The sequence below is a fragment of the Euprymna scolopes genome, chromosome 2, assembly GCF_053919585.1.
Source record: "Euprymna scolopes isolate OS-2025 chromosome 2, ASM5391958v1, whole genome shotgun sequence".
In the NCBI taxonomy this organism is placed as follows: domain Eukaryota; kingdom Metazoa; phylum Mollusca; class Cephalopoda; order Sepiida; family Sepiolidae; genus Euprymna; species Euprymna scolopes.
Window position 1 is genome coordinate 24,464,542 of NC_136483.1, and position 23,428 is coordinate 24,487,969.

The following is a 23,428-nucleotide window of genomic DNA, read 5'->3' on the forward strand; positions in this document are numbered from 1 at the left end:
AAAAGAAACAAAAAAATTGTAAATTAAATAGAAAAATGTATTTGCTAAAAAAAAAAAAAAAAAAAAATATTGAAGAGTTTATAAGATGTTGATATCAAGGAATTCATTTCAGCTAAGACAAATATCTTTTGTTGTTTTCCTAACATTTCAGCCATTAATATATCTACCCTTCTTCAGGTGTAAGAGATACAAAAGGTTGCATTGTGATATGCAAAGAAGGCTGAAGAATGCATCGACTGAAATGAAAACAAGGTTTCTTTGATGAAAAGATAATATAAATACCTTGAAAATTTGTCGAAAAGTGCTGTGTAGACTCCAAGACGGGTTGTAGTGTACGTGGCTTGACGAAGAAGGCCAGCAGATAATCTGGAAAAAAAATTTAAAACATGAAATAAGAATACATATAAGATAAAAGGTATATGTAAAGTATAATTCCTGTGTATTGTATGGGTATAGCTTTCTATCTTCAAAAATCTGCATATGCGCTCTTAGGCCAGTTACTAGTACAAGTTTTCAAAAAGAATAAAATTGGTTTTCATATTCATTAATTTTTATATAAAATTCTATCAGCCTTTTCTCTCTAACTAGCCCAGCTTTGCCCGGTCGTAAAATATGCTTAAATATGATATTTAATTTGCCCAGATTTCGGATATATTTTTATAGAGTCGTGATTTCAAAAGTAAGAAAAGAAAAGTATTTGCTAAAATCAAAATCGAAAGCAAAACTGCAGCATTTAAAGCTGGTGGCGTTACCACTGTACCAACGTGACACGCATATGAACTGATTAAAAATAAACTAACATGAATGTATAAAATGTATGACTTTTTCAATTTTAACCTCTTTTTGATCCTTTAAAAACTATTTTAACCAGGTAAAAACCTTTAAAAGAATGGTCGATAAAAATCATTTGAGGCCCCTAGCGTCACTCTGACTTAGTTTCAGAAGAAATAAAGTTTGAAAATATAGAGACAGACAGACATAGTGAGTTTTATAAATTAGATTATTAATTTCAGCATGGGAGCACAAGATACAAACAGTTTTAAGTCTTCATGCTGCAACCTATCACACTGCATTACAGTAGAAATCAGTCTACCTACTCCATATTAACCACTTGCCTCTGTTATATATTAGGTCGATGAGAAAGGTATTGTGGAATTTATATATAGATTTCAAATGATGTATTTTCAAATACGTTTTTGTTATAATACCTTTACTTTATATATAATTTTAAAGAGAGTTTTTCACTCTAATTGCTTAAATTATAATCATTTTAAACAATTATGTCTTCTTTTCAGAAAGTTGGATACAAGATGGAAAAAAAAAATTTGTGCAATTTTCATATTTCAAGCCGAAAAGCTATTGAAACAGCTTGCGATATCAATGAAATGTTTGATTCAGTAACCACTACTGAACGCACAGCTCAATGGTGGTTTAAGAAATTTTGTGGCGACGACAAGAGTCTTGAAGATGATGAGCATATAGGTTGGCGATTGGATGCTGACAAGGATGTTGACGATCAATTAAGAACCTTAAAGCCAATCACACACAACTGTTCAAGAACTTGCTTCTGAATTAGGCGTAGCGTATATGACTATTTACAACTACTTTTACTGCCTCATCGAAGGACAATTCGCTTGTCTGTTTTGGAATGATGTAGTCCACGATCTTATGTTCTGCAGCTCCCAATTTTTGTAATAAAAGACAAATCTTAATCTGCTTGCTCCATCACCAAATCTGCGAAAATAGGCTTCAAAAGTAAAATCCTCTTCAGGAAAATAGTGAATGTTTCTAATGTTGATCAGATCAGGGTTTTGGAAAAACATTCGAGTTTAACTCATTACTGTCTTTATTTGCTATTGAGTAAGTACTTCCAAGTTTTCCTCAATTTGCTTTTCCGGTATTTTTTTGTTGAATTTCTTTCTTTGCTCTTCTTTGTTTTCTCTCCATTTCTCACTGTCTATTTAATTCCTGCATCTTACTCTGCTGTTCTTCAACGACCTTCATCAGCTGCAGTTGTCTTTCGTCATAGTCTTTCTGTCTTTCCATATTTTGTCTCTGCAACTCTAACGTCTGAGCTTGCTGTAGACGCATCATTCCAACAAGTTGCCTTGAAAGCTCTTCCATTTTGCAAATAGAATCACAAGACAAATCCGGATATAAAAAAAATGAAGTAAAAGTCTGTACTTTTTAGATAAACAGCGACCTGACGGAAAATATAGGTAAAATTAATATTCACAAATTTTCCACAAGTCACATAAATGTGGTTTTAACAGAAAAAATGTTCAATTTTCCACTCGAAAAAAAATACAAATAATTAAAATAAAGAATTTTGAGTCCAGGAAAATTTGGAATAAAATAAATTGAAATCCCTTTTTGTAATGAAAATTCAGTCGAACATTCAAGTTGTTATTCTGAATTCTCATAATAGAGGGAATATGGTTTCAATCCTTTGTAGGGTTAATATAGTTTTTTTTCTCTTTTTTTCACACTGTTTTATTGAGAAAAAAAAGTCATACAGATTATCGACAGAATTTTTAAGGTTACAGTAATCAAATTTTTTTTTTCTATTCATAGTTTTTGAAAAAGAAACTTTTGAGGTCATTTTTTGTCTTGTTGAAAAACCGTCATGGAGCCAATCTTTGTATTTTCAAAGAAGGTAGAAAAAATACGAGTTTGTTGAATAAAAGTTAGTTGTTTATCCAATAGAGATCCTTTGGGGTTCTTTTTGAAAATCCTTTTGTCGCAAATGTTGTGGTCCGGTTTAAAGGGTCACAATTATAAGGTGAAAGAGTCCTGGGGTTCACTGCGAGCGGTTAAACTACGAGTGTACTCTCTGCTTGAAAGTAGAAATGTATGGCATTATATAAGCTGAACGAATCCATATCGTTCATAGATATAGAGGTGTTAACTACCCCAGAACAAACTACTAGTCTCTCCCTTTTAAGTAGGGCTCACAAAAGAGTCTAATCTAATAGGACCCACTATTCATCAAGCTCCATACCCAGAACATTGTATCCCTGCACTTGTTTTACAAGTACTGCAATGAAATGTGCTCTGATGTTCCCTCACGTAAATATACTCAACCAACATCACAATCAGTCAAATCCTATCTATTCACCGTGGGGCTCTCCAGATGCCGGAGTCCACGCTAATAGTTTTTTTTTTTTTTTTTTTTTTTTTTTTTAACTGCTAGGCTTTGGAATTCTCTCCCTACTTCCTGTTCTATGACTTTACCAATATGCAAACATTTAAATGTTATATGAACAAACATCTTGCTACTCAATTCCTCACTTAGGATACTCCCCAGTTCAGAGTAGCCTCTCAAGTCTCAATGACAATGTGCCTTGTTTGAAGTGAATTAAAAAGAAAGATTCAATAGATAAAACTCAAACACATAGAATTGACAGGTCATGCAACTTCACCAATGCAACTTGCCACTTTCTTCAAATATTCAACAGTTGAAATTACTGAAGATTATGCACAATTGAGATAGAATAAAGCACATTAATTGCAAAGTAATTGTCATGAAGTAGTTTATGATTAGTAACAAATATGAAGAAATAAAATGGATGAAAATGATTCGATGTAGATCAACACTATTTACTACATAATTTACAATTGAAAAGAATTACTTTGAAAATGAAGTTTGCTAAACTGAAGTTGATATGGTATCCATCTAAATTTTCCCTTGTTATTGACTGGTCAAATGCAGGGTCGGATAATTCTCGTTTCCAAATGCTTTTCTAGGCAAAGGAGATAACTTTAGTATTTTTCCTTTAAATCCCAAAATATTTATTCTAAGATAGTATGCAACCACCTAGCTGTAATAAAACATTTTTCTTTAGATTACATATTTTTCTTAAGTTCAAACGTACACATCAAAACTAAGACAATGGTCAGTAGTACAATACTTTCTTCAAAAGATCAAAAGTATCTTTCTATATTGAATTAAATAATTTCAGAATTTCTTCGGTCAGACGAATTTTATCAAATTATTATCTAGAAATAAAGTGACTCATTTGACATAAGTGTTTGCTAATCGGCAGGAAGACTGGAGTTTAATCCTCAGTTAAATTATACTAAAGAATAAAAAGAAATGGTACTTGATACCTCTTAGCATTATAAATTGATTAAGGGGAAGTGGAGCGATCCATAGAAGTGTGGCTCCCTCTTTTAGATCTTTGTAGTCAATAGTGTTGGGACGAATTATTGGAATTGGGAATCGAAGTTTTGGGGGATCGGTTCTTAAAAAGTTAAACAGAATCAGCAGAGTGTTAAACTTTTAATGTAAAAATGTGAGAGGTTAGTTGGCATTGTTTTGTGTCAAGAAAATCAAATAATATGAGGATAGGATTATAAAGTTTGTACTCACCCAGTATACATGCCAACGATCCCCTCATTCTTCATGATACTTTTAATTGCATGAAAACTAGTCTTGTGCTCACGTACTCCGCCACCTTCACCTGAAGAAAATAGAGGTTGGAAAACATCAAAAATATTGAAACATTCTTTTTAATTTATTGTCCAGGCAGGGGGGGGGGTCTTAAGTTTTTGGACCCACCATTTTTTCTTCTGTATTTCTTTCTCAGACATGATGTTGCTTGCCTTTTCTATAAGTACTATTATTACAGGTGTTCTACAGAATTGTCAGAACATTGCGTTTTTTGTTCCAGCTCATTTGGCTCCTTGGTCTCCACAGATTTGCTGTTTTGATACCACATTAAAATACAGATTCCTATTTCAGTAGCATCTTCCCAAAATCTGCAGGTTTATGAAACTCTTCCGGCTGACCATTTTCCTCCTCCTTATATAGCCTTCATCTTTTCAAATGTAAATTATCTTTCATTCTTTATGGCTCTTTTAAAGATGACTTATATCCAATCTATTACTGGGAAAATGGTTGGATCATTCTACTGCTCCAGAAAGTACCCAACTCTTGATGCAATTCTTAACCTATATAATAGTCAGATGCATCCTAAGGAGTTCTACAGCCATATCTGAGGAGGTGCTGTTCATAGTATTCTTACCTTGACAAAGTTTATAACCAGGGTTGATTGCTTCTGCTCTCTACCGATGCTTTCTCACAAAAAAGAATGTTGGTACCCGTGATTATCAATCCTTTGTGTATATTAAGTCTGCGAAAACTATAAAAGATGCAAAAATTCATAATAAATAGCAAAGTGTTCATATCAAAATTGATCTTTTAAGTTTTGATATCTTTTCAAAGATTTACCTGAAATAATTTGTGGTGGACTTTTATCTGCAGATAAAAATGTGTGTGGAAATGCTGATGGCCCAGAGTCAGACTCTTTAAAATGGGATCAGATAATTGTGCGACTGATCTTCTACTAGAGGCAATGTAAATTCCTCAGATAATTGATATAACAGTTAGAAACAGTGAAAATTATTTCTCATTCCTGTTCAAACTTGATAGAATCTAACATTTTTAGACACCAACGCAACCCCAACTGCCACATCCATTTCAAGATGTTTCCTATGTGGGTTCTTGTTGTATATTTTTAGTAATACACACGGACGAAAAAACGCTTTGGATAATCACAGATTTCAAGGTAGTTCTACTAAAATAGCCATATTTTTTAACCCAAAGCACTTCAAGTCTTCAAATTACTACTGTTTTGTTCGGAAATTAATATACTTTCAAATGAATTAATAAATATGAATGTACATTATATATTTTAAGAGTTTTAAGCAAATAAAGTGATAAAAATGTGAACGTCATAAAATGGCGTTTTCGGTAAGGTTTTGTAATGACCCCCCCTGTTTTCTAAAGGTCCGTACCGTGATTGTATGAAGAATTTCGTCATGAAATTTGGAAAGCAATCAGAAGAGGTGTTAATACTGTCAAGTGTCCGAAATATTTTTGACCATTTCTTTTTTTGTCGTGTTAAAAATAAGACTTTAATATGACGAGTATCGAACATTTTGAAAAAAAAATTCTTCTGACACCCAGTAGTAAGTAAATCAATCTTTTTACTATCTTTATCAATTAAAAGTATTATTTTATGTTGAGTAGGACCGCGGTAATTGATAATTTAAAAGGACCTACCCGAAAAAAAAATTGTTTCTATTTCTCGAATTTGGTCAAATGAAGTTAGTAAGCAACAGCAGCAGCTCCAGCCTGTAGAATCAGCGATAGCACAGTAGCACAGTGTAAACAACACGCGTTCTTTAATTTTTATTCAAGAACGAATTAAGAAAAACATGAAAATATGAATATAAATGTTCTTATATGTTTTAATTAGAGCTATTTTATTATCAGAATAACATTAGTTTAGAACTATTCGGTTTTCAGAATGTATAATAACAACAATCCCAACCAATTCGGCATTATGAATCTGTTGCAATTTCTCACATTTCTCGTCAAATTTAAAAACATGGTTAAAAAAACAAAATAAACTTTTGTAGATATATAGCTTGCATGCCCTTTTATTCTTTAAATTAGTTTTGAACAGCGAATTAAAACAATGTTTTACTGCGAACAGCCACAAATGTTTTTTTTCAAAACCAAAATAAGTATCAAAATCTCGTTTATACATAGATTCGAAAAAGTTGTCAAAAAACAAATATATAACAAATAAATGTTATCAAAGGCAAGATAAGTTACTTTTCTACCTAACTGAATAATTTTCTAGTGTTTTTATTTAATGTAACATGTTTATTCAGCTCGAAAAACGTACAGTGTTTACCGATGTATTGGAAAATTAAAAATGGCGCCCGGCCCGACTCTCTTTGACACGGTAAGTTTGAGAAAAGGAGTTAAAAATAAAAAAAACTATACAAAATACTGTTAAAAACTCACCGAATATATGTCAGCCTATGTCACGGTAACATATATTGAGCGAGTTTCTAGCAGTATTTTGTCTACTTTTTTATTTTTAACTCTTTTCCCCAAACTTACCGTTTCAAGAGAGTCGGGCACCATTTTAAATTTTCCAAAACATCGGTAAACACTGTTTTCAAGCTGAATAAACATGTTACATTAAATAAAAACACTAAAAAATTATCCAGTTAGGTAGAAAAGTAACTTGCTTTTGATAACATTTATTTGTTATATATTTGTTTTTTTGACAACTTTTTCGAATCTATGTGTATAGTAATACAAACCCTCAAAATCTATATCAATATTCTTGAAATTTTAAAAGCAGTTAGAAATTATTTTTGTCTGTTTTCCTAATTCTTGTAAAGTTTCACATCCTTATTTACATAAGTTTACATATTTAATAGTAATGTGATATTCCAAATTTAATCCATAACATTTTCAAAAGCCAATAATTATGAACCGCTAACAGTAAATATGAGTGATGAACGCTCTCTTTGAAAAAAAGCTCTCTTAACTTCACCTCTAATCCAAATTATGTGTGGCAAGTCTCCTCCTAAAACACTCTTTAACCCTAACAATAACACTAAGTTCGAGTGGCAAGCTCCCCCCCCCCACAAAATACCTCTGTAAGCCACATACAAGCATCTAAAACAAACAAACAAACAAAAAATAGATCCTTCCCTAAAGAAAAATACACATAAAAATAAATTGGTTAACTGTCCTAAAATGCTAGAATGGCCAGGAAATGGTGAATTATTTTACATTAAATTTTTGTGAAACTAACTGCTCCCCCTCTAATATTGTTTTTGTTAGCTTTGTCTGTCAAGTTTTCAGTATGTTCACACATAATTTTCCTTAGCCCTACAATTAATTCAAAGTCCAAATGGCAACCCTCCCCATATTCTCATTGCATAGAAACCCTCTTAAAACTACACATAATCATCTTAAAAAAAAAAAAAAAAAAAAAAAAAAAAAAAAAAAACATGCATATTTTTCCATAGAAAAAAACCCCCAGTTAATTGCCCTAAAATGCTAGAATGACCTGTAATAGGAAATTATTTTACATTCAATTCTAAAATAATTTGTTTATCTTTCATTAAAGTTTTTCATGGCATTTTATACATAATTTCCTAAAAAGGTAGAATCACATTTTGGAGGGGTAGTCAGAAGGAGTTGAGTGGGGTTAAACAGATGGAGTTAATCTACAATAATACCAAAGAAATATTGCAATATATTCATTTTTAAATGGTCTTATGTTTAGATTTAAGTTTTTTGTACATAAAGCACATTACAATTCAACTTTGAGTTCTCCAACTTCTTTTCTGTTTATGGATACATGGCATTTTTAAGGAATTGCTGCATATTTATGCACATTTACTGCAGATTATTTGGAAACCATAAACTTTAGGAGATTTTCAGTTGCATATTCTGATTCCTTGTACAAAAATACACTTATATGGTAAATTTCATTTCTTAGTCTTGTGTTTTAACAAAGATATGACATTTTTACTGAAAAAGTAGTGTAAAAAATGTGACGAAACGCATATGGTCTTAAAGAGGGAAAAATATCCAAACGTGTGAGGCACAAAAATAGCCATAACTTCCTTAATTTTAATCAGATTTTAAAAATTTAAAAAGATTCTTTCTTAGCTCATCAAGCTCTTTCTATGCATACCAATATTGAAATATTTCAAGCTATTTCAATTTTTTCATGCTAATTATTTTGTCATCTAATGAATATACCTTTCGATTTTTATGCAGGTGACCTTTGCGTAAACATTTGCATTCTTTGAGTCAAACAGGTGGTACCTCAGGTAATCACTAGGATGATATGAATATTCCATAAGCAGTTTCCTTTTTAGAACAGTCCATCTGTTGAACAATACCGAGTCTAATGTAAATAAGTTCTTGTTGAGCTGTCTTCTTAAATAATCAAACACTACCCAAGTTCCACCATTACTGATCATCACAGTGTTGTCTCAGTCTACCTGATACTCATTAACCCTTACCCTCAAGTGACCCTTGGGTATTTGTAAGGAGTGACCTCTTGTAAAAAAAAGTAGTTTACCTCAACCTCAGTACAGTCAAAGACTCATTCCAAAATAACATTTTGCCATATAATTTAGACATTGATTTAGACAGAATTTTATGAGGATGTCAATGAATCAACATTTTTTTTTCACAAGATTTTATAAGTTGCTTTTAAGATGCATGGCAATTGTTTGAAAAGATAAAAAGGAAAATCATTTTCATGCCGTTTTTAAAGGAATTAGTTTCGCAAACATCAACCTCAGTCTACATTTTCTTATGGCTTCTACCATTTCAACTTTTGATAAACTGTACTTACCACTAAGTTGCATGCGGTTCTTAACCAAATCCAAAGGTTGGACGAAACATGTTGCTGCCATTCTGAAAAGAAAAAAATAGTTTAAAAAGAAATTTGAGGCAAAGAAAATCCACAAAAATTTATCTAAAAATACAAAAAAAAAAAAAAATATTGCTTCATCATAATGATTTGTCCAAGGTCAGCCTAAAAAAAAAAAAAAAATATTGCTTCATCATAATGATTTGTCCAAGGTCAGCCTTAAAAAAAAAAAAAAATAAAATAAAATCAGCATTCGAATCCTCTCCTAATCAGAACCAGATGCGCACTAAAATGCTTGAAATTGATAAAAATCAATGCAAGAGTGATAGTATAAGACAACCTCATCAATACACATAACATTCCAAACTAATTCTGGATGGGAAGTAAATAGAGACGTTTTGAATTCATTAAATGTTAGCTTTGGTGTAACAGTTGACATAGCATCACTCATGTCGGTATGAAAACTCCAAGGGAAAAGGATTTTCAATTGGGTGTGTGATTTTTAGGATCAGAACCAGAAAGAGTTTAGAACAACATTTGAGAAGTGGATAACAGGAAGTTGAAAAGTGAACAGTCACTAATAACTGGACCCTTGGAGTGACACACAATGTATAATTGAGAAGTCACCTGAACTGGATAGAAAATGCAGCAGAAGAAATCAGAAGTTAACAGTTTCATATTTTGAAAATTACTTTTATTAGGACACTTGTGATAAATAATGTACAAACAGAAATGAAAGGGAAAAAGAAGATAGAGGGAGAAAAATGAAAACGAGAGAATAAGAGAGGAGAAGCAAAAGAGAGGAGACTTTTCATAGGAATATTAGTGAAAGTGATAGAATAGTCAAATCAGCATTACAACTGCCATTTACATTTTTAGTACATTACAAAACAGAAATGGATACCTTACATAGAATTATCTTATTAAAATATATTATTTTAGATTAATGTGATGATTGATATTCTGTCCTCCAGCAAAAACACTTAGTATTGCTGAATATATATCTTATTCACAAACTTCCTATTTGTTAGAATACTCTTGTCACTGAATTATGACAAGCCCGCTTACATGACTTCATAACTTAATTCACTAAACACTATCAATAATTTCCCCCACTCTTTATCTGTTCCTAAACCTAAATGTAGATTCCATGAACAAAGCTTCTTTCTAAGAACTGCACACCTGTGGAACTCTTTCCTTTACCTGCTTTCCAGCTGACTACAATAAGGCCGTCTTCAAGTCCAATATAAATAAGTTCTTGATGAGCCGTTCCCTTTAAGCAATCCAATTTAACAAATTTACTCTTCTAACGATTACTATGATATTGTCCTTTTGAGCACTGTACACTCTTTAACTCTTATTAAGTAGATATTAATAAGTCCCTCTTACCTTTTTTTTTTTTTTTTTAAAATGGGAGAGTAGATAATGCACTGTGGATGTGTTATCGGCAGCTCCAGTAACTCTTGCTTCTCCTTTTTTGTCCCTCAGTCCTCATTTCCAAAGTGTGATTTTTCTGACAAAGAGCGAAGAAAAAACTGCTTTCCAGGTCGGTAGTACTTTGTGAATAGCAGCGTGAGATGTCGGAAATTTTCTGTCTCTATATCTATCCTTGTGGCCATGTAACTAGTGCTGGAGGTAAACGTTTCATCTGGGCTGACATTATCCGCCTGATAGTCAGGGACCCAAACCTTGGATTAACCACTAAGGAGGCTGTCCTATCAGCAGGTGCAAAGCACTGGAGCTGCTGTATTGGGATTTGGTGAATGGATTCTGGACCATGTAGAAGTTTCTGGTGGGGCCTCTCGATGCCATACTAGGGGGTAATTATTATGGCTTTACCTTATCTTACTTTACCTCTCTGTCCTGCTCTAACCAAGTCTGTCGACCTGTTCGAGCTGCTTTCTAGGTCGGCAGTACTAGCATGAACAGTAGCCTGAGATGTCGGACATTTTCTGTTTCTATGTCTATCCTTGTGGCCATGTCACTAGTAAGAGTGCTGGAGGTAAACGTTTCATCTGGGCTGACGTTATCCGCCTGATAGTCAGGGACCCGAACCTTGGGTTAACCACTAAGGACCACTTTGGACCATACAGTAGTTTCTGGTGAAGCCTCTCGATGCTATACTAGTGGGTAATTGTTACGGCTTTACCTTATCATGTGCTACAAAAAAAAATTCCTGTTTTTTTCTCTCTTACTTTCCCTCTCTAACCTGCTCTAACCAAGTTTGTCGCCCTGTTCCACAAATCCCAAAACTTCAACATAAATTATCTCCAGAAAAAAAAAAAAACACGAACAAACCTAGAACGCCATCCTCCAACGTAGACCCTTACTACCATCAGGGGTCTACGTTTCAACTTCCAGAGATTGAAACCCAATTGCAGAAGACGAAACACTACATATTGTTCCTAAGCGAAACTAGCATAGGGCTGACCACTTCCCAAGCTGAGTTCATAATTAATGGATACTTTAACTAACATCCAAATCTGACCCCCAAGATCGCCATGGGCATGGAATATGTGCCTACATTAAAGATGACTTTCTGTGTGGTAGGGATATCTCCAGTGAAGACCCTAATTTACCTTATGTGCTTCTGGGTTGCACTTGCTTACACCACTGCATTTATATTTGCCCTCTGTCGTCCCCACAACAGCAGGGTTACTATCTTTAAGAGTATATCTGAGAAAACTGACCACATCCTGTCTGCTCATCCTTCGGCTAACATTCACATTTGTGGTGGCTTCAATGTCCATAATGTGGAATGGCTGACCCACTCAAATAAGACAGATGATGAGGGAAGTTCCTGTCATGATTTTGCCATTGCCTATGACCTCACTCAGATTGTTCACGAACCCACCCGTGTGCACGATACTACCGGTTAGTATGCAAGCCTTCCAGACCTTTTTTCACAACTTCCCGAGCTTTATTCATGTTCTGTTCTATCTCCCCTGGGATCCTCCGACCACTCTGTTGTATCAGTTAAGATAAAAATGAAATGTAATAAGTCTTCAGATGTACCTCTCCACCGTACTGTACATCGATACTCTATGGCTGACTGGGATAGCTTCCATACATTCATGTCTGATCTACCTCTGCACTCCATGTTTAAAAACGATGTGTCCGCTATCGTGTCAGATGTGACCGAATGGTTAATTGTAGACAGACTGATTCATACAATCCCAAAAATTCCAACAAAAACCTAACAGCTACCATCGCGCACAGAAATCACTTTTTCCATTGCTCAGTAACAGATGTACTGAGACTAAAGCTGCTTTCAGGACTGCCAGCAACAACCTTAAAAGAGTAATAATAAAAAAATAAAAAAACGCAAGAGCTATATGTTCAGTCCGTTAATCCAAAGTAGCTGAGCAGCGGCTTGGTTTCCACTAGTTTTAGCAAAATGCAAAGAGAATCCTGAACAGAAACGTGCGTTCTATCCCAACTCTCATAAATGGACCTGAGGTCATCTTGTCAGCATCAGACAAGGTCAGACTATTTGCCAAAAACTTTGCAGTCAATTCTACTCTATGCGACAAAGGCCATCAACTCCCCATATTTCCCCCTATAACAGACAACACGCTATGCAACATAAAAATATCTGTGCGTGAGGTCGCCAAGCTAATCAAGAACCTTGATTCCAGTAAAGCAACTGGCCCTGACGGCATTCCAGTTATAGTGCTGAAAAAGCTCCAACCAGAACATGCCTCCATACTTACAAAATTGTTTAAGCGTACACACCCTGGAAAACCTCACCAGTATGCCTTGTATTTAAGAATTCAGGTGATAAGTCATCTCCTCTGAGTACAGACCAATAAGTCTCCTGTCTCATGAGTAAACTGCTGGAATCCATATTAAATAGAGAAGTAGTCAACCACCTCAGCAGAAATAACCTTCTTAGTGATATGCAATATGGTTTTCGTTCTGCTAGATCTACAGCAGATGTGCTAACGGTTATATCTTATAGGATTAGTGAATCTCTCGACAAAGGCTTCCTTTCTAGGGCAATTTCTCTGGACATATCAAAGGTCTTCGATAAGGTATGGCATAAGGGCCTACTTCACAAGATTTCTAGCTACGGTATAACTGGAAATGTTTTCTCAAGTGTTAAATCATTTCTCTCTGATAGGCTCAAGAGTAGTGGCTGATGGGCAGAAATCAGAGGCCCAGAGTATTAATGCTGGAGTCCCTCAGGGGTCAATCCTGGGCCCAAATCTCTTCCTGATCTATATCAATGATCTCCCAAAACACATACTAAAATCTTTCGTTGACATCTATGCTGAGGACACGACCATCTATGGCAACACATCAAAGGCCGTAAATGATGATGTTCTGATTCTCTCTCCTCTGATCTTGAGCATGTGGTACAGTGGGGGAAGAGGTGGCTGGTTACTTTTAATGCATCCAAAACCAAGCTTCTATCTTTACATCATCAACGCTTTGATCTCCATCTGGCATCAATTGAAATGGATGTCTCTCATCTTGGGGAGGCTCCATGTTTTGACAAGCTTCTGGGTTTGACCTTTACTCCTGATCTGAAATGTAACACGTACATAGTCTGTTGCCCAGGTCGCTGGGAAAATGGTGGGATCCTTCTACCGCTCCAGAAGATACCTTTCTACTGATGCAATTCTCTATCTGTATAAAAGCCAAGTACGTCCAAGGATGGAATACTGCTGCCACATCTGGGGTGGAGCTGCTAAAAACAGCCTATCCTGCCTTAACAGAGTACAAAGTAGACTTTGTGGTTTAGTGGGGGATGCCCTTTTCTCTTCCCTGCAACCTCTCTCCCAGAGGAGAGACGTTGCGAGACTGTTTTATGTTGTTATTTCCATGGCAAGTGCTCGTCCAAGCTCTAATCTCTGGTCCCCCCCTCACCAATCTTTCACGTAAAACACCCGTCTAGCTGAAACCAGAGTCAATAATTTTCCCCACTCTTTATCTGTGCCTAAATCAAAGCGTAGATTCCATGAAAAAAAGCTTCTTTCTTAGAAATGCAAGCCTGTGGAACTCTCTTTCGTTTGCCTGTTTCCCACCTGACTACAACTTGAATGCCTTCAAGTCCAACATAAACAAATTCCTGATGAATCGCCGCCCTAAGACACTTTATCAAATCTCCAATACTAACGATTACTATGATACTATCCCATTGATTACTGTACACGTAATAACCCTTATGCCCGAGTGGCTTCCAGGCCTTGATAAGTGGTGACCTCCCCCCCCATGTAAAAAAAAACAAACTATTAAGTCATTTTGAAACCGCAATTGAATAGAAAATTTCTGACTTGAAATATAGTTTAAAAGGCAAGTATTATGGCCCTTTTGTGCTTCTAAAAAAAAAAAAAAAAAAAAATTAATAAAGTAATAAAATAAATAAAAATAAAATAAGTAAATAAAAATAATTGTTGACTGACATTGTCTAAAACGATTACAAATCTAAATATTTAAGCTGTAAAACAAAAGTAACATAAAATTGAAGAGTTACAACAAACTCAAGTTGATGTCACTCTTAATTTGTTTTGTAGTGAAGATATAAAATCAAAAATTGGGTCAAGATGGTGATAATAAAATCACAAATATAAAACTTATCCAAATATGTGACAAAAGTCAAATAAGATAACGTTTGTCCCCTCCCCCTCAATAGATTGGAGCACTCTAGAAACTTAAAGTAAAATGATTTGACCTTTTGTTGAGAAGTTTCTTTTCTCTCAACAAACTTATTTGGGAATTTAAGAAGCAATCATAAATTATAACATTTGCTTCCTTTTTCAATAGAAAATAGACGTTGCAAGCTTATCTTTGCTTTATTGCTATTTTTATGGGAAGTGTTCGTCTGAGCTCCATTCTATGGTCTCCTCTGGTCTATGAAAAACACTCGTCTAGTTGAAAACACTATCAATAATTTCCCCACTATGCCTAAACCTAAACGTAGATTCCATGAACAAAGTTTCTTTCTTAGAACTACACACCTGTGGAACTCTTCTGTTTACCTGCTTACCAGCTGACTACAACATGGTCGTCTTCAAGTCCAATGTAAACAAGTTCTTGAGGAGCTGTCCCCTTAAGTAATCCAATTTACCAAATTTCCACTACTAACGATTACTATGATATTATCCCATTGATTACTATACACTCATAAACCCTTATCCTCGAGTGGCCTCCAGGCCTTGATAAGTGGGGACTCCTTTGGGAAAAAAAAAAAAAAAAAAAAAAAATGTTTTCAAAACAAAAATTTTAAAACAAGCAGATGGTCAAAAATCAAAAGTACCAATCTTTCTAAAGTTGTTTTTAGTTTTTATATTTTTGCTTTGAACAATATGTTGTTGGATGACATACTACATACTTTTATGATCAATCGATTATCTGGTGGAGATGGCTTAATGTTGGGAAGTTGAACTCTGAAAAATGAGACCTTTTTTCACATGGGATTTGTTAGCTGAAATAGTAAGGACTTGTTGGATGAAACCAACCTAACCATTGTGAATTCGAATTAATAAAAGTAAACAGAGTTTTCTTAGTCCTTTATTGTGAAAGAAGGACAAGAAGAGTTTTAAGATTAATTTTCATGTTTATGTCGACACTTTGCTAACATTTTTCAGGATTGCATTTATTTATTTCCCATTGCAAGACACGTGAGACTAGAGTTGGAAAGTGAAATTGAAAAATCAGCATTCCAGAAGTGGAACACATTGATCTTGTAAAATATGCCTGTGCAGCCCCGTCAGCATTCCTCAGCATATGCTCCTTAGGTGATTAGCAATAAACTAACCTTTCTCAAAAAGAGAGGAGGCAAAGCCTGGGTGGGTAGACCTAGAATTGCACAGAACCAGTAGTACACTATAATCAATGGGGAAAAGGTCATTACAGGAATGAGCTAATCTGCTGATTTTACACATTACTTATGTTGCCACACTTCAGACAATACTTTCCTTTGACCTTGAATGTTTTTAATAAAATTGAAAATGGAAAATAATCATTTAAAATAGGTGATATACTTAATCGTTAATAAACAGAACAGAAAAAGTAAGTTGTATTTTTTTGACAGCGAAATGTTTTTATTGGTAAAAAGAGTAACATCAGTGAGTGATCACACCATATCATTAGGTTAATAAATATTAATCAAAATTAATACAAAAAAAAAATAAATAAAAAAAGGTAAATTTTTAGAAATTGGTAAAAGTTTTATCTTTAGTCATGATGAAATACATGGAACGTAATATATTAAAAAACAAGGCCGATAGCCATTAGTTGCGTGCTTCTGAATGAATGTGTGAATGTAGGATTAACATGAAATTCTTAAAGATAAACTGAAATGACTTAAATAAAAGGTGAATGACGTCAATGCTTAAAAAATAACTGGAATCCTTCAAAAACAACTTGAATGATCTGGAGAATGACTTGAATGGCTTTGAGAATGACTGGTTGTAAAGTGGGTGATCATTTTACATTAAGAAAATACAGAAAAGTGATCCCCCACTTTATATCACAGTTACAAACATAAGTACAGCTGGTCCTGAGTGCTGAGGCTGCAGCTTGCGGGCTTTGGGGAGTGTGGAGCCACCCTTTAATTGCCACTGCTCCCAGGTCCACTCTGACCTGGAGTGGTAGTACCTGTTAGGGTCCCAACTATGGGTTAAATAGAAACCGACTTGAAAACAAACATTCTATTAAAAAAATTTTCTTCAAAATCTTTGGATTTGGCATTAATAAACTGAAAAGGGTTGATATGGCGTAAAACAAAAACAACCAACCATAAGTACAGCATGTAGTAAGAACAGATACTACACTTAAGAACAGCATCTATTAACAACAGACCTTTGATCTTAACCAAAAAGGCCAAGTACAAAAGTGTTACGGACAGACCGACAGACCGACTGCACGCGACTAAAAATAAAGTTGGAAAATCCAAAACCAGTTTTTAAAATTACATTTCTGAATTTTGGAGATAAGGATCAGTTCCTATTTACTTTGCCTCCCCACGGGACAGAATTAGACACCGGTCATTTTTAATGTGGAGAAAGAAACAAAAATTTAAAATTTGCCTCAGTCGTGAAGGGTTTCTCCACTGACAGAACAAGAAATTGAAGTGTAGCATCTGAAGAACAGATACTGCACTTTGATCTTGGCCCGAAGACTCATTATTTGGATTTTTTGGACTATTCTCATTTTGAGTGTCATTTTCACAACATTTCAGTCAATGTAACCTGATCTTCAGGTGTATCTTAAACTCTGCACAGAATTTCAAATGCATGTTCTCATTCTGTCAGCCATAACCAGATAGAGGCCGTAAGTAATTTGCAATTGTATTTTCGGTCACCCACACTGAGGATTGAATCTTCACACTGCAGCAGAAGGTCATTTTTACAATTGAATTTTCCCTAGCACTCTAACCACTGTACCATGTGTCCTTTGACAAGATACACCGGAAGAAGGTCAGAAGTTACATTGACCGAAATTAGGAATTAGTAGGTAGGATCATTATTATTACATACAATTTTTAAAATGTCTAAATTTATTGCATTACTGACCAATCATACTTACTGGTGGCTTGGCTTATCAATAACCTAAAGTCACAAATCCCTTCCAATAGAACTTACATAAAAAGCTGTTACGTCTTTGTATGAAAATAAAATCATGAAATTAAAAATCAATAAACTCAAACAATTATCAAAACTTTCTTTTAAAATTATTCATTATTAAAATTACTGGGTTTTTATTAGTGTTGGGACGATTCCTAATTTTTATACGATTCAGATTCCAGGAAAATATTGATTAACGATTCCGATACTAAGTACGATTCCGATTCCTAGGGAATTATTGTTTTGAAATATACCAGGTAGTTTTATACTTATGGTCGGTAGTTCCCAAATATGTTCCCTAACTTTGGAAGAGATATTTTATGTCTACACCAGTACAACATCGTGTTTTGGTTTAAATAAAATTATTATATAATAAACTAAACGGAAAACTTAGCAAAATTTATTTTAGAAAAAATTTGTTTTACTTAATTGGAATACAGAAAAAAAACTCAAAGAAAATAGAATTTATCCTTCAGAGAAAAAACAAATAAAATAGAATTTATATAACAGAACAAAAACAAGAAAATTAGAGAATAAATACACACGATTCATTATTTTGGTCCTCATAATTAACAGATTTAATGAATTAAATAAAAAAAATATAGCGGAAGAGAAAGAAAATATATACTAATTAAATATAAAAAAGATAAATATTTAATTTAATAATTTATAAATGAACGTGCGTAATGAAAAAAAAAAACAATATACCATGTGACATGGCGCCGTAGATACAAAATAACCTTTCCAAAGTTAACGACCATATATGAGAAATACCATTAATCGAAAGTTTTTGTGTTTTATACCAAAAGGTAGGTATAGCAAAAAGTTACAAGTAAAGGAATTTCAAAAACGATTTTTTGTTTGGCTATTGATAGTTGTATTTGTGACGGCAGTTCTTCAGACCTCCATAATTCACAAAGAGTAGTTAATACCTATTGCTTTTTCTTACTTTTTCATTACTTTTACACGTTGTTTCTAACGTGAAGAATAAGTTTAGCCAAACTAATTTTGAAATAGGGTATATCAAAGGAACACATAAAAATGATACCAGTATAAAAAACAAATGAAATACTAGATAAAATTGAGCAAAAATAGTTACAAAATTACAGAAAAAGATAAAACAAAACAAAAAATGGTGAAGTTTGTTGAGTGAAATGAATTATTGAAAGAAAATTAATTGAACTAATAGAAATGTTAAATAAAAAAAATGTCACATTTCAATATTTTTTTAATAATCAAATTCTCAAGTTTGTCGAAATTAAAAATTAAGTGATTTTTTTTAATTAGACTTATTTCGAAGCTTGTTACCTTGAAAAATACATTTTAAACCCTGTTTTTTTTTATAAATAAATTGAAAAAAAAAAAACGCAATTAAAAAAATTTAATTGATAATTGAAACTTTAAAAACATTAAACATTGAAAAATTACTTATCTCACAAATTAACGTCCAATAAAGTAGATCCAGTCTTCATACAGGAATTCGGTTATAATAAATATATCTTTCCCAAACTTAAAAATTAAATCTTTTTTTTTTTTTGAGAGAGAGTGCTTTAAAATCGCCGGGGAATGCCGCCTAAAATTTTAAAGAAGTAAATTTTAGGAGTTTAGTGCCTTTCAAAGACGGTTATCATAATTTATTATCATCATTTAATTTCCTTTTTTCCTCCCCCCCACACCTTTCCATGTGGTTCAGTAGTTAACCAGTGCTCCTGTTGCTGTCAGTCAGCTATCTTTACCTAAGTTTTAATTTCTAGTTAAAAGAATTTTTCATGAATAGAATCAGCATTTTTAAAAATTATTTTTTTAGTTGTATATATTGTATTTACTCTTTGAAGTTAAGGAAGGTTAAAAAAATTGGTGACTTAGGCAAAAAAAAAAGACACTGTGATTTCGACCTTCACTAATAAAACTGCTGAGTGACTAGTTGGTAATTTTTTGTTCCTTTTCTTTTTTATTTTGCTCCTCCAATTCATTTGGATGTTTCATAGTTAAATGTTTTAACATGTTGGTTGTGGTCATGTTAGATGGTTTTGTTCCTCGCGATATTTTAATTTGACAGACTTTGCAAATGGCTTTCAACTCATCATCTTCATCAACTTTAAAAAGTTTCCATGCAAGACTTTTTTTGGACTTTGAGGCCATATTAGAAAATTCAGTTTATCTGTAAACAAATAAATTACTATTAAATTTTGTTTTAAAGCTAGTCACTTATTTGGATAATTAATTGAAAATAATCCGCTAAAAAAGACAAAAAGAAAAAAAATATAAAGGGATGGAGCGGTAAATTGTACCAACCAGTAGTTAACAAAAAAACAAAAAAAAAACAAAAAAAAACTTATAGAATTTAATTTTTGAAACCAATGTATAAAAGTTTACATAATGAAATGCAAATATGCATTTCTTTTGAATTTTTTTTTTTTTGGTTGACTGTGTTCAATTCACACATGGTTGATGCGGTTCAATATTGCTAAACTATAAGTCTTAAGTAAAATTCTATTTATAAATACTTTTTAAAATGAAATTATTTAATTAATCGTAAATATTATTTAGACATAAAAATTAATTGATTACAACACCTTTTAAAAAATATATATTAATTTCTTTTTCGTTCGGCAAAAAACTGCGTCAAACACTTTTTTTTTAATTTTCAATTTAAAATTCTAGAAAAAAGATTATATTATTCTGCTTTTAATATAATCAAAATCAGGGTTTTATCTTTCTGGAGAAAAAAAATTTAAAAAATGGATTTTATTTCAATGAAATTTAAAAAAAAACAACTTGACTGAATTGAATTAATTACCCTTAAATTAACGAAGGGGTTATTTAATAACTTTAGGTTTGGAAGAGATAAGTATGGGGTCGTTTTTTTTTAAACTTCAAAAGAAGCCGACTACTGTCCAAATTTTGCGAAATAATACGTGATCAATTTCATTTTAGAGATATTTCTTTCAAAAACCTTCTTTTAAAAAAAGAAAAAAAAGTATATTGTTCTATTAAACCTTTTACTGTTTAAATAATTTGACTTTGCTCGTTTTAAGAAAATATAAGTTGAAAAAGCATATTCATTCACTATTAGAAGATTTGTCAGTAAAAAAAAACAGTCGCCAAAAAGATAAGCGTTTTTTTTTGTTTTTTTTTTTACTCGCAATGTAGAGCCCTGCATACTTCTTTTCAAGTTAACTCTTTTGTAGTTTTGATCACAATAGATCTGAATGAATGAACCTTGTAAGGGAGGGGGCACAAGCATTGCCCTGTTAATAATGAATTTCTTTGGTTTCTTTTTATAACATGCTACATTTCTCTCTTGCAGTTAGAAATATCAGGAATTTTTTTTCTTTTTTTCAACATCAGACTAAAAGAATCGTAATGAAGGAATCGGAAAATTAAGGTATTTTTTAACGATGCGATTCCGATGCCTCCCAAAATACACGATTCTTAAGATTAACGATTCCGATTAATCGTCCCACCACTAGTTTTTATACTTTTACTTTTTTGTTTTGTTTATATTTCTTTATAGAATAGCATAAACACTTTAGAGTTTTTAACCCACACACACAAAAATAAATAAATAAATAAAAAATAAATAAATCTCAGATCCCAAAATCAGTAAGCAGGCTAATAGAGTGGAGGGTTGGAGAAGGGTTCTCATTACATGACGAATACAGGGAGGTGGGAAACTACCCATGTCTATTTTCTGAAGTAAGAGAAGAAAATGAATACCAAGTAGGCATTTTCTATGTTATATGGTTAATGAATTTTTTCTTAGCCTCAGTTCATTGAATTATTTTTATTCAATAAGAGTTTTAAACGAGTTTGTTTTACTACTTGGTGCTATTACCTTTTTATTTCTATACCAAGTGATTAATAATAAATAAACAATGTGGAAGTTACATAGAGTCGAAAAACAGACACGAAGTGAGGTACAATTTTATTAACAGATTCAACTTGGGTAACAGCCATTTCTTTGTTTACGTAACAATCGTTGCATGTTACATGTTACATCAGGGTGGATAGTATTTCTTTTACAATGTTATAGGTTGAAGGATGAGGAATTAGTAGGTGGACCATTCTTACTACATGCTGTAATTAGTAAACAAGGGGGGGGACAAAAAAAAAAAAACAATGGATCTGAATCAAACTAATTTTTTTTTTTTTTTTTAAACATACCAATAATTGGCCTAAATCATATACAAAGCAGATTTTTATATGCAACTTTTGCTATGAAGCTGTACTGGTCAATCAAATAGGGGAGAGCCTCACTTTATTTTATATATAAGAAGCTTATTGCACTCAAGTTTTTATAAAGTTGATTTTTGATCTTAAATTATAGTTTGATTAGTCAAGTGACACGGGCTGATGATTTGGGAAAGAGAAATGCTAACAATTTCCTTTGAAAATGATGTTGGATTTCTCAGTATTTTAAAATACTGATAAGTCTACATCACAAGTAGTTTGAATCTGCGATAAATCAAGTTGTCAACCATCTCAGCAAAAGCAATCTAAACATATGGAATTCATTCTGCAAGGTGAACTGCTGATATGCTAACTGTAATATCACATAGGATTAGTGAATCTCTTTATGAGGGCTTTGTTTCCAGAGCAAAAGTTCTTTGCATATCAAAGATATTTGATAGGGTCTGGCATAAAAAAATTGCTTGACAAACATGCTAGATATGGAATATCTGGCAAGTTTTTTGCAACAATTAAATCCTTTCTATTCAACAAGTTTATTAAATAGTTGTTGATGGACAGAAGTCTGAAAACCATAGTATCAATGCCAACTTACCCCAAAAACCTATTTTGGACCCAATGTTTTCCTTTTTCTTCAAAACTTTTTCAGATCATATTTTGAGATCATTTGTTAACACCTATGCAGAAAAACAATTGTCTAAGGCAAAAAAGTAAAGAGTTGTTGATCAAGGATTTGTTAACTCTCTCTCTCTCTCTCTCGATCTGGAGCATGAGGTGCAAGAGAGAGGAGAAAAACAAGTGGCTTACTTTTAACGCTTCTAAAACCAAGCTTCTCTTCTCTCACTACCTATGCTCAGATCATTATTTTACCCCAGTAGAAATGAATGAGCCTCTCTTGATAAGTTGCAAGGACCGATTTACACTCTAAATCTCTATATAAATAAAATGAACTCATTTTTTCCCGTATGATTTTGACATTAATAGGATTAAAAATCAAGATATTTCATGCAAATATAATATGCACAAACGGCAGAACAATATCTGAGGTGTGTTATAGGCTTATTATTTCTCAAATTCCTCGATAATCTTAGATTTCTATACTTTTTCTGCTGAGAAGTCACGGCCAAAATCGGTTAAGATCAATGGAAGTGGTAAAATATTTTCTCTCTAATAAATTCCTCCTCCCCCTGCCACCACTTAACACCGTTTGGGGATCGTTCACAAGGAACAGTTGAGAAGAGAACACCGGTTTGGCTTCGTAGTTCTTTCATGTGAAGTTATTTAAAATAACTAAACTAAGCTACAGTGCTCTGTGGCGTAGTGGTTAGCGTGCTGGACAATTCACATTATATTTTCACGTTTGCGCCGACCTACCGTAGTCGTTTTTTTTTTTTGTTTTTTTTCCTAAAAAACTGGAATGGACTTTTCTTGGTGGCCGAACTGTTAACGTTGCAGATG

At 33.1% G+C, this 23,428-nt stretch overlaps 1 protein-coding gene across 1 annotated transcript in view; it reads right to left on the minus strand.

The window, feature by feature from the left end:
* Nucleotides 1–23,428, minus strand: part of LOC145289802 (mitochondrial 2-oxoglutarate/malate carrier protein-like) — a 60,506-nt gene that overhangs the window by 21,585 nt on the left and 15,493 nt on the right. Inside the window, exons 2-4 of the mRNA XM_080136438.1 lie at nt 9,189–9,250; nt 4,373–4,463; nt 283–366 (exon numbers count right to left, since the gene is read on the minus strand). Coding sequence (XP_079992564.1) covers nt 283–366; nt 4,373–4,463; nt 9,189–9,250 — 237 coding nt within the window. The remainder of the gene's footprint in view (nt 1–282; nt 367–4,372; nt 4,464–9,188; nt 9,251–23,428) is intronic.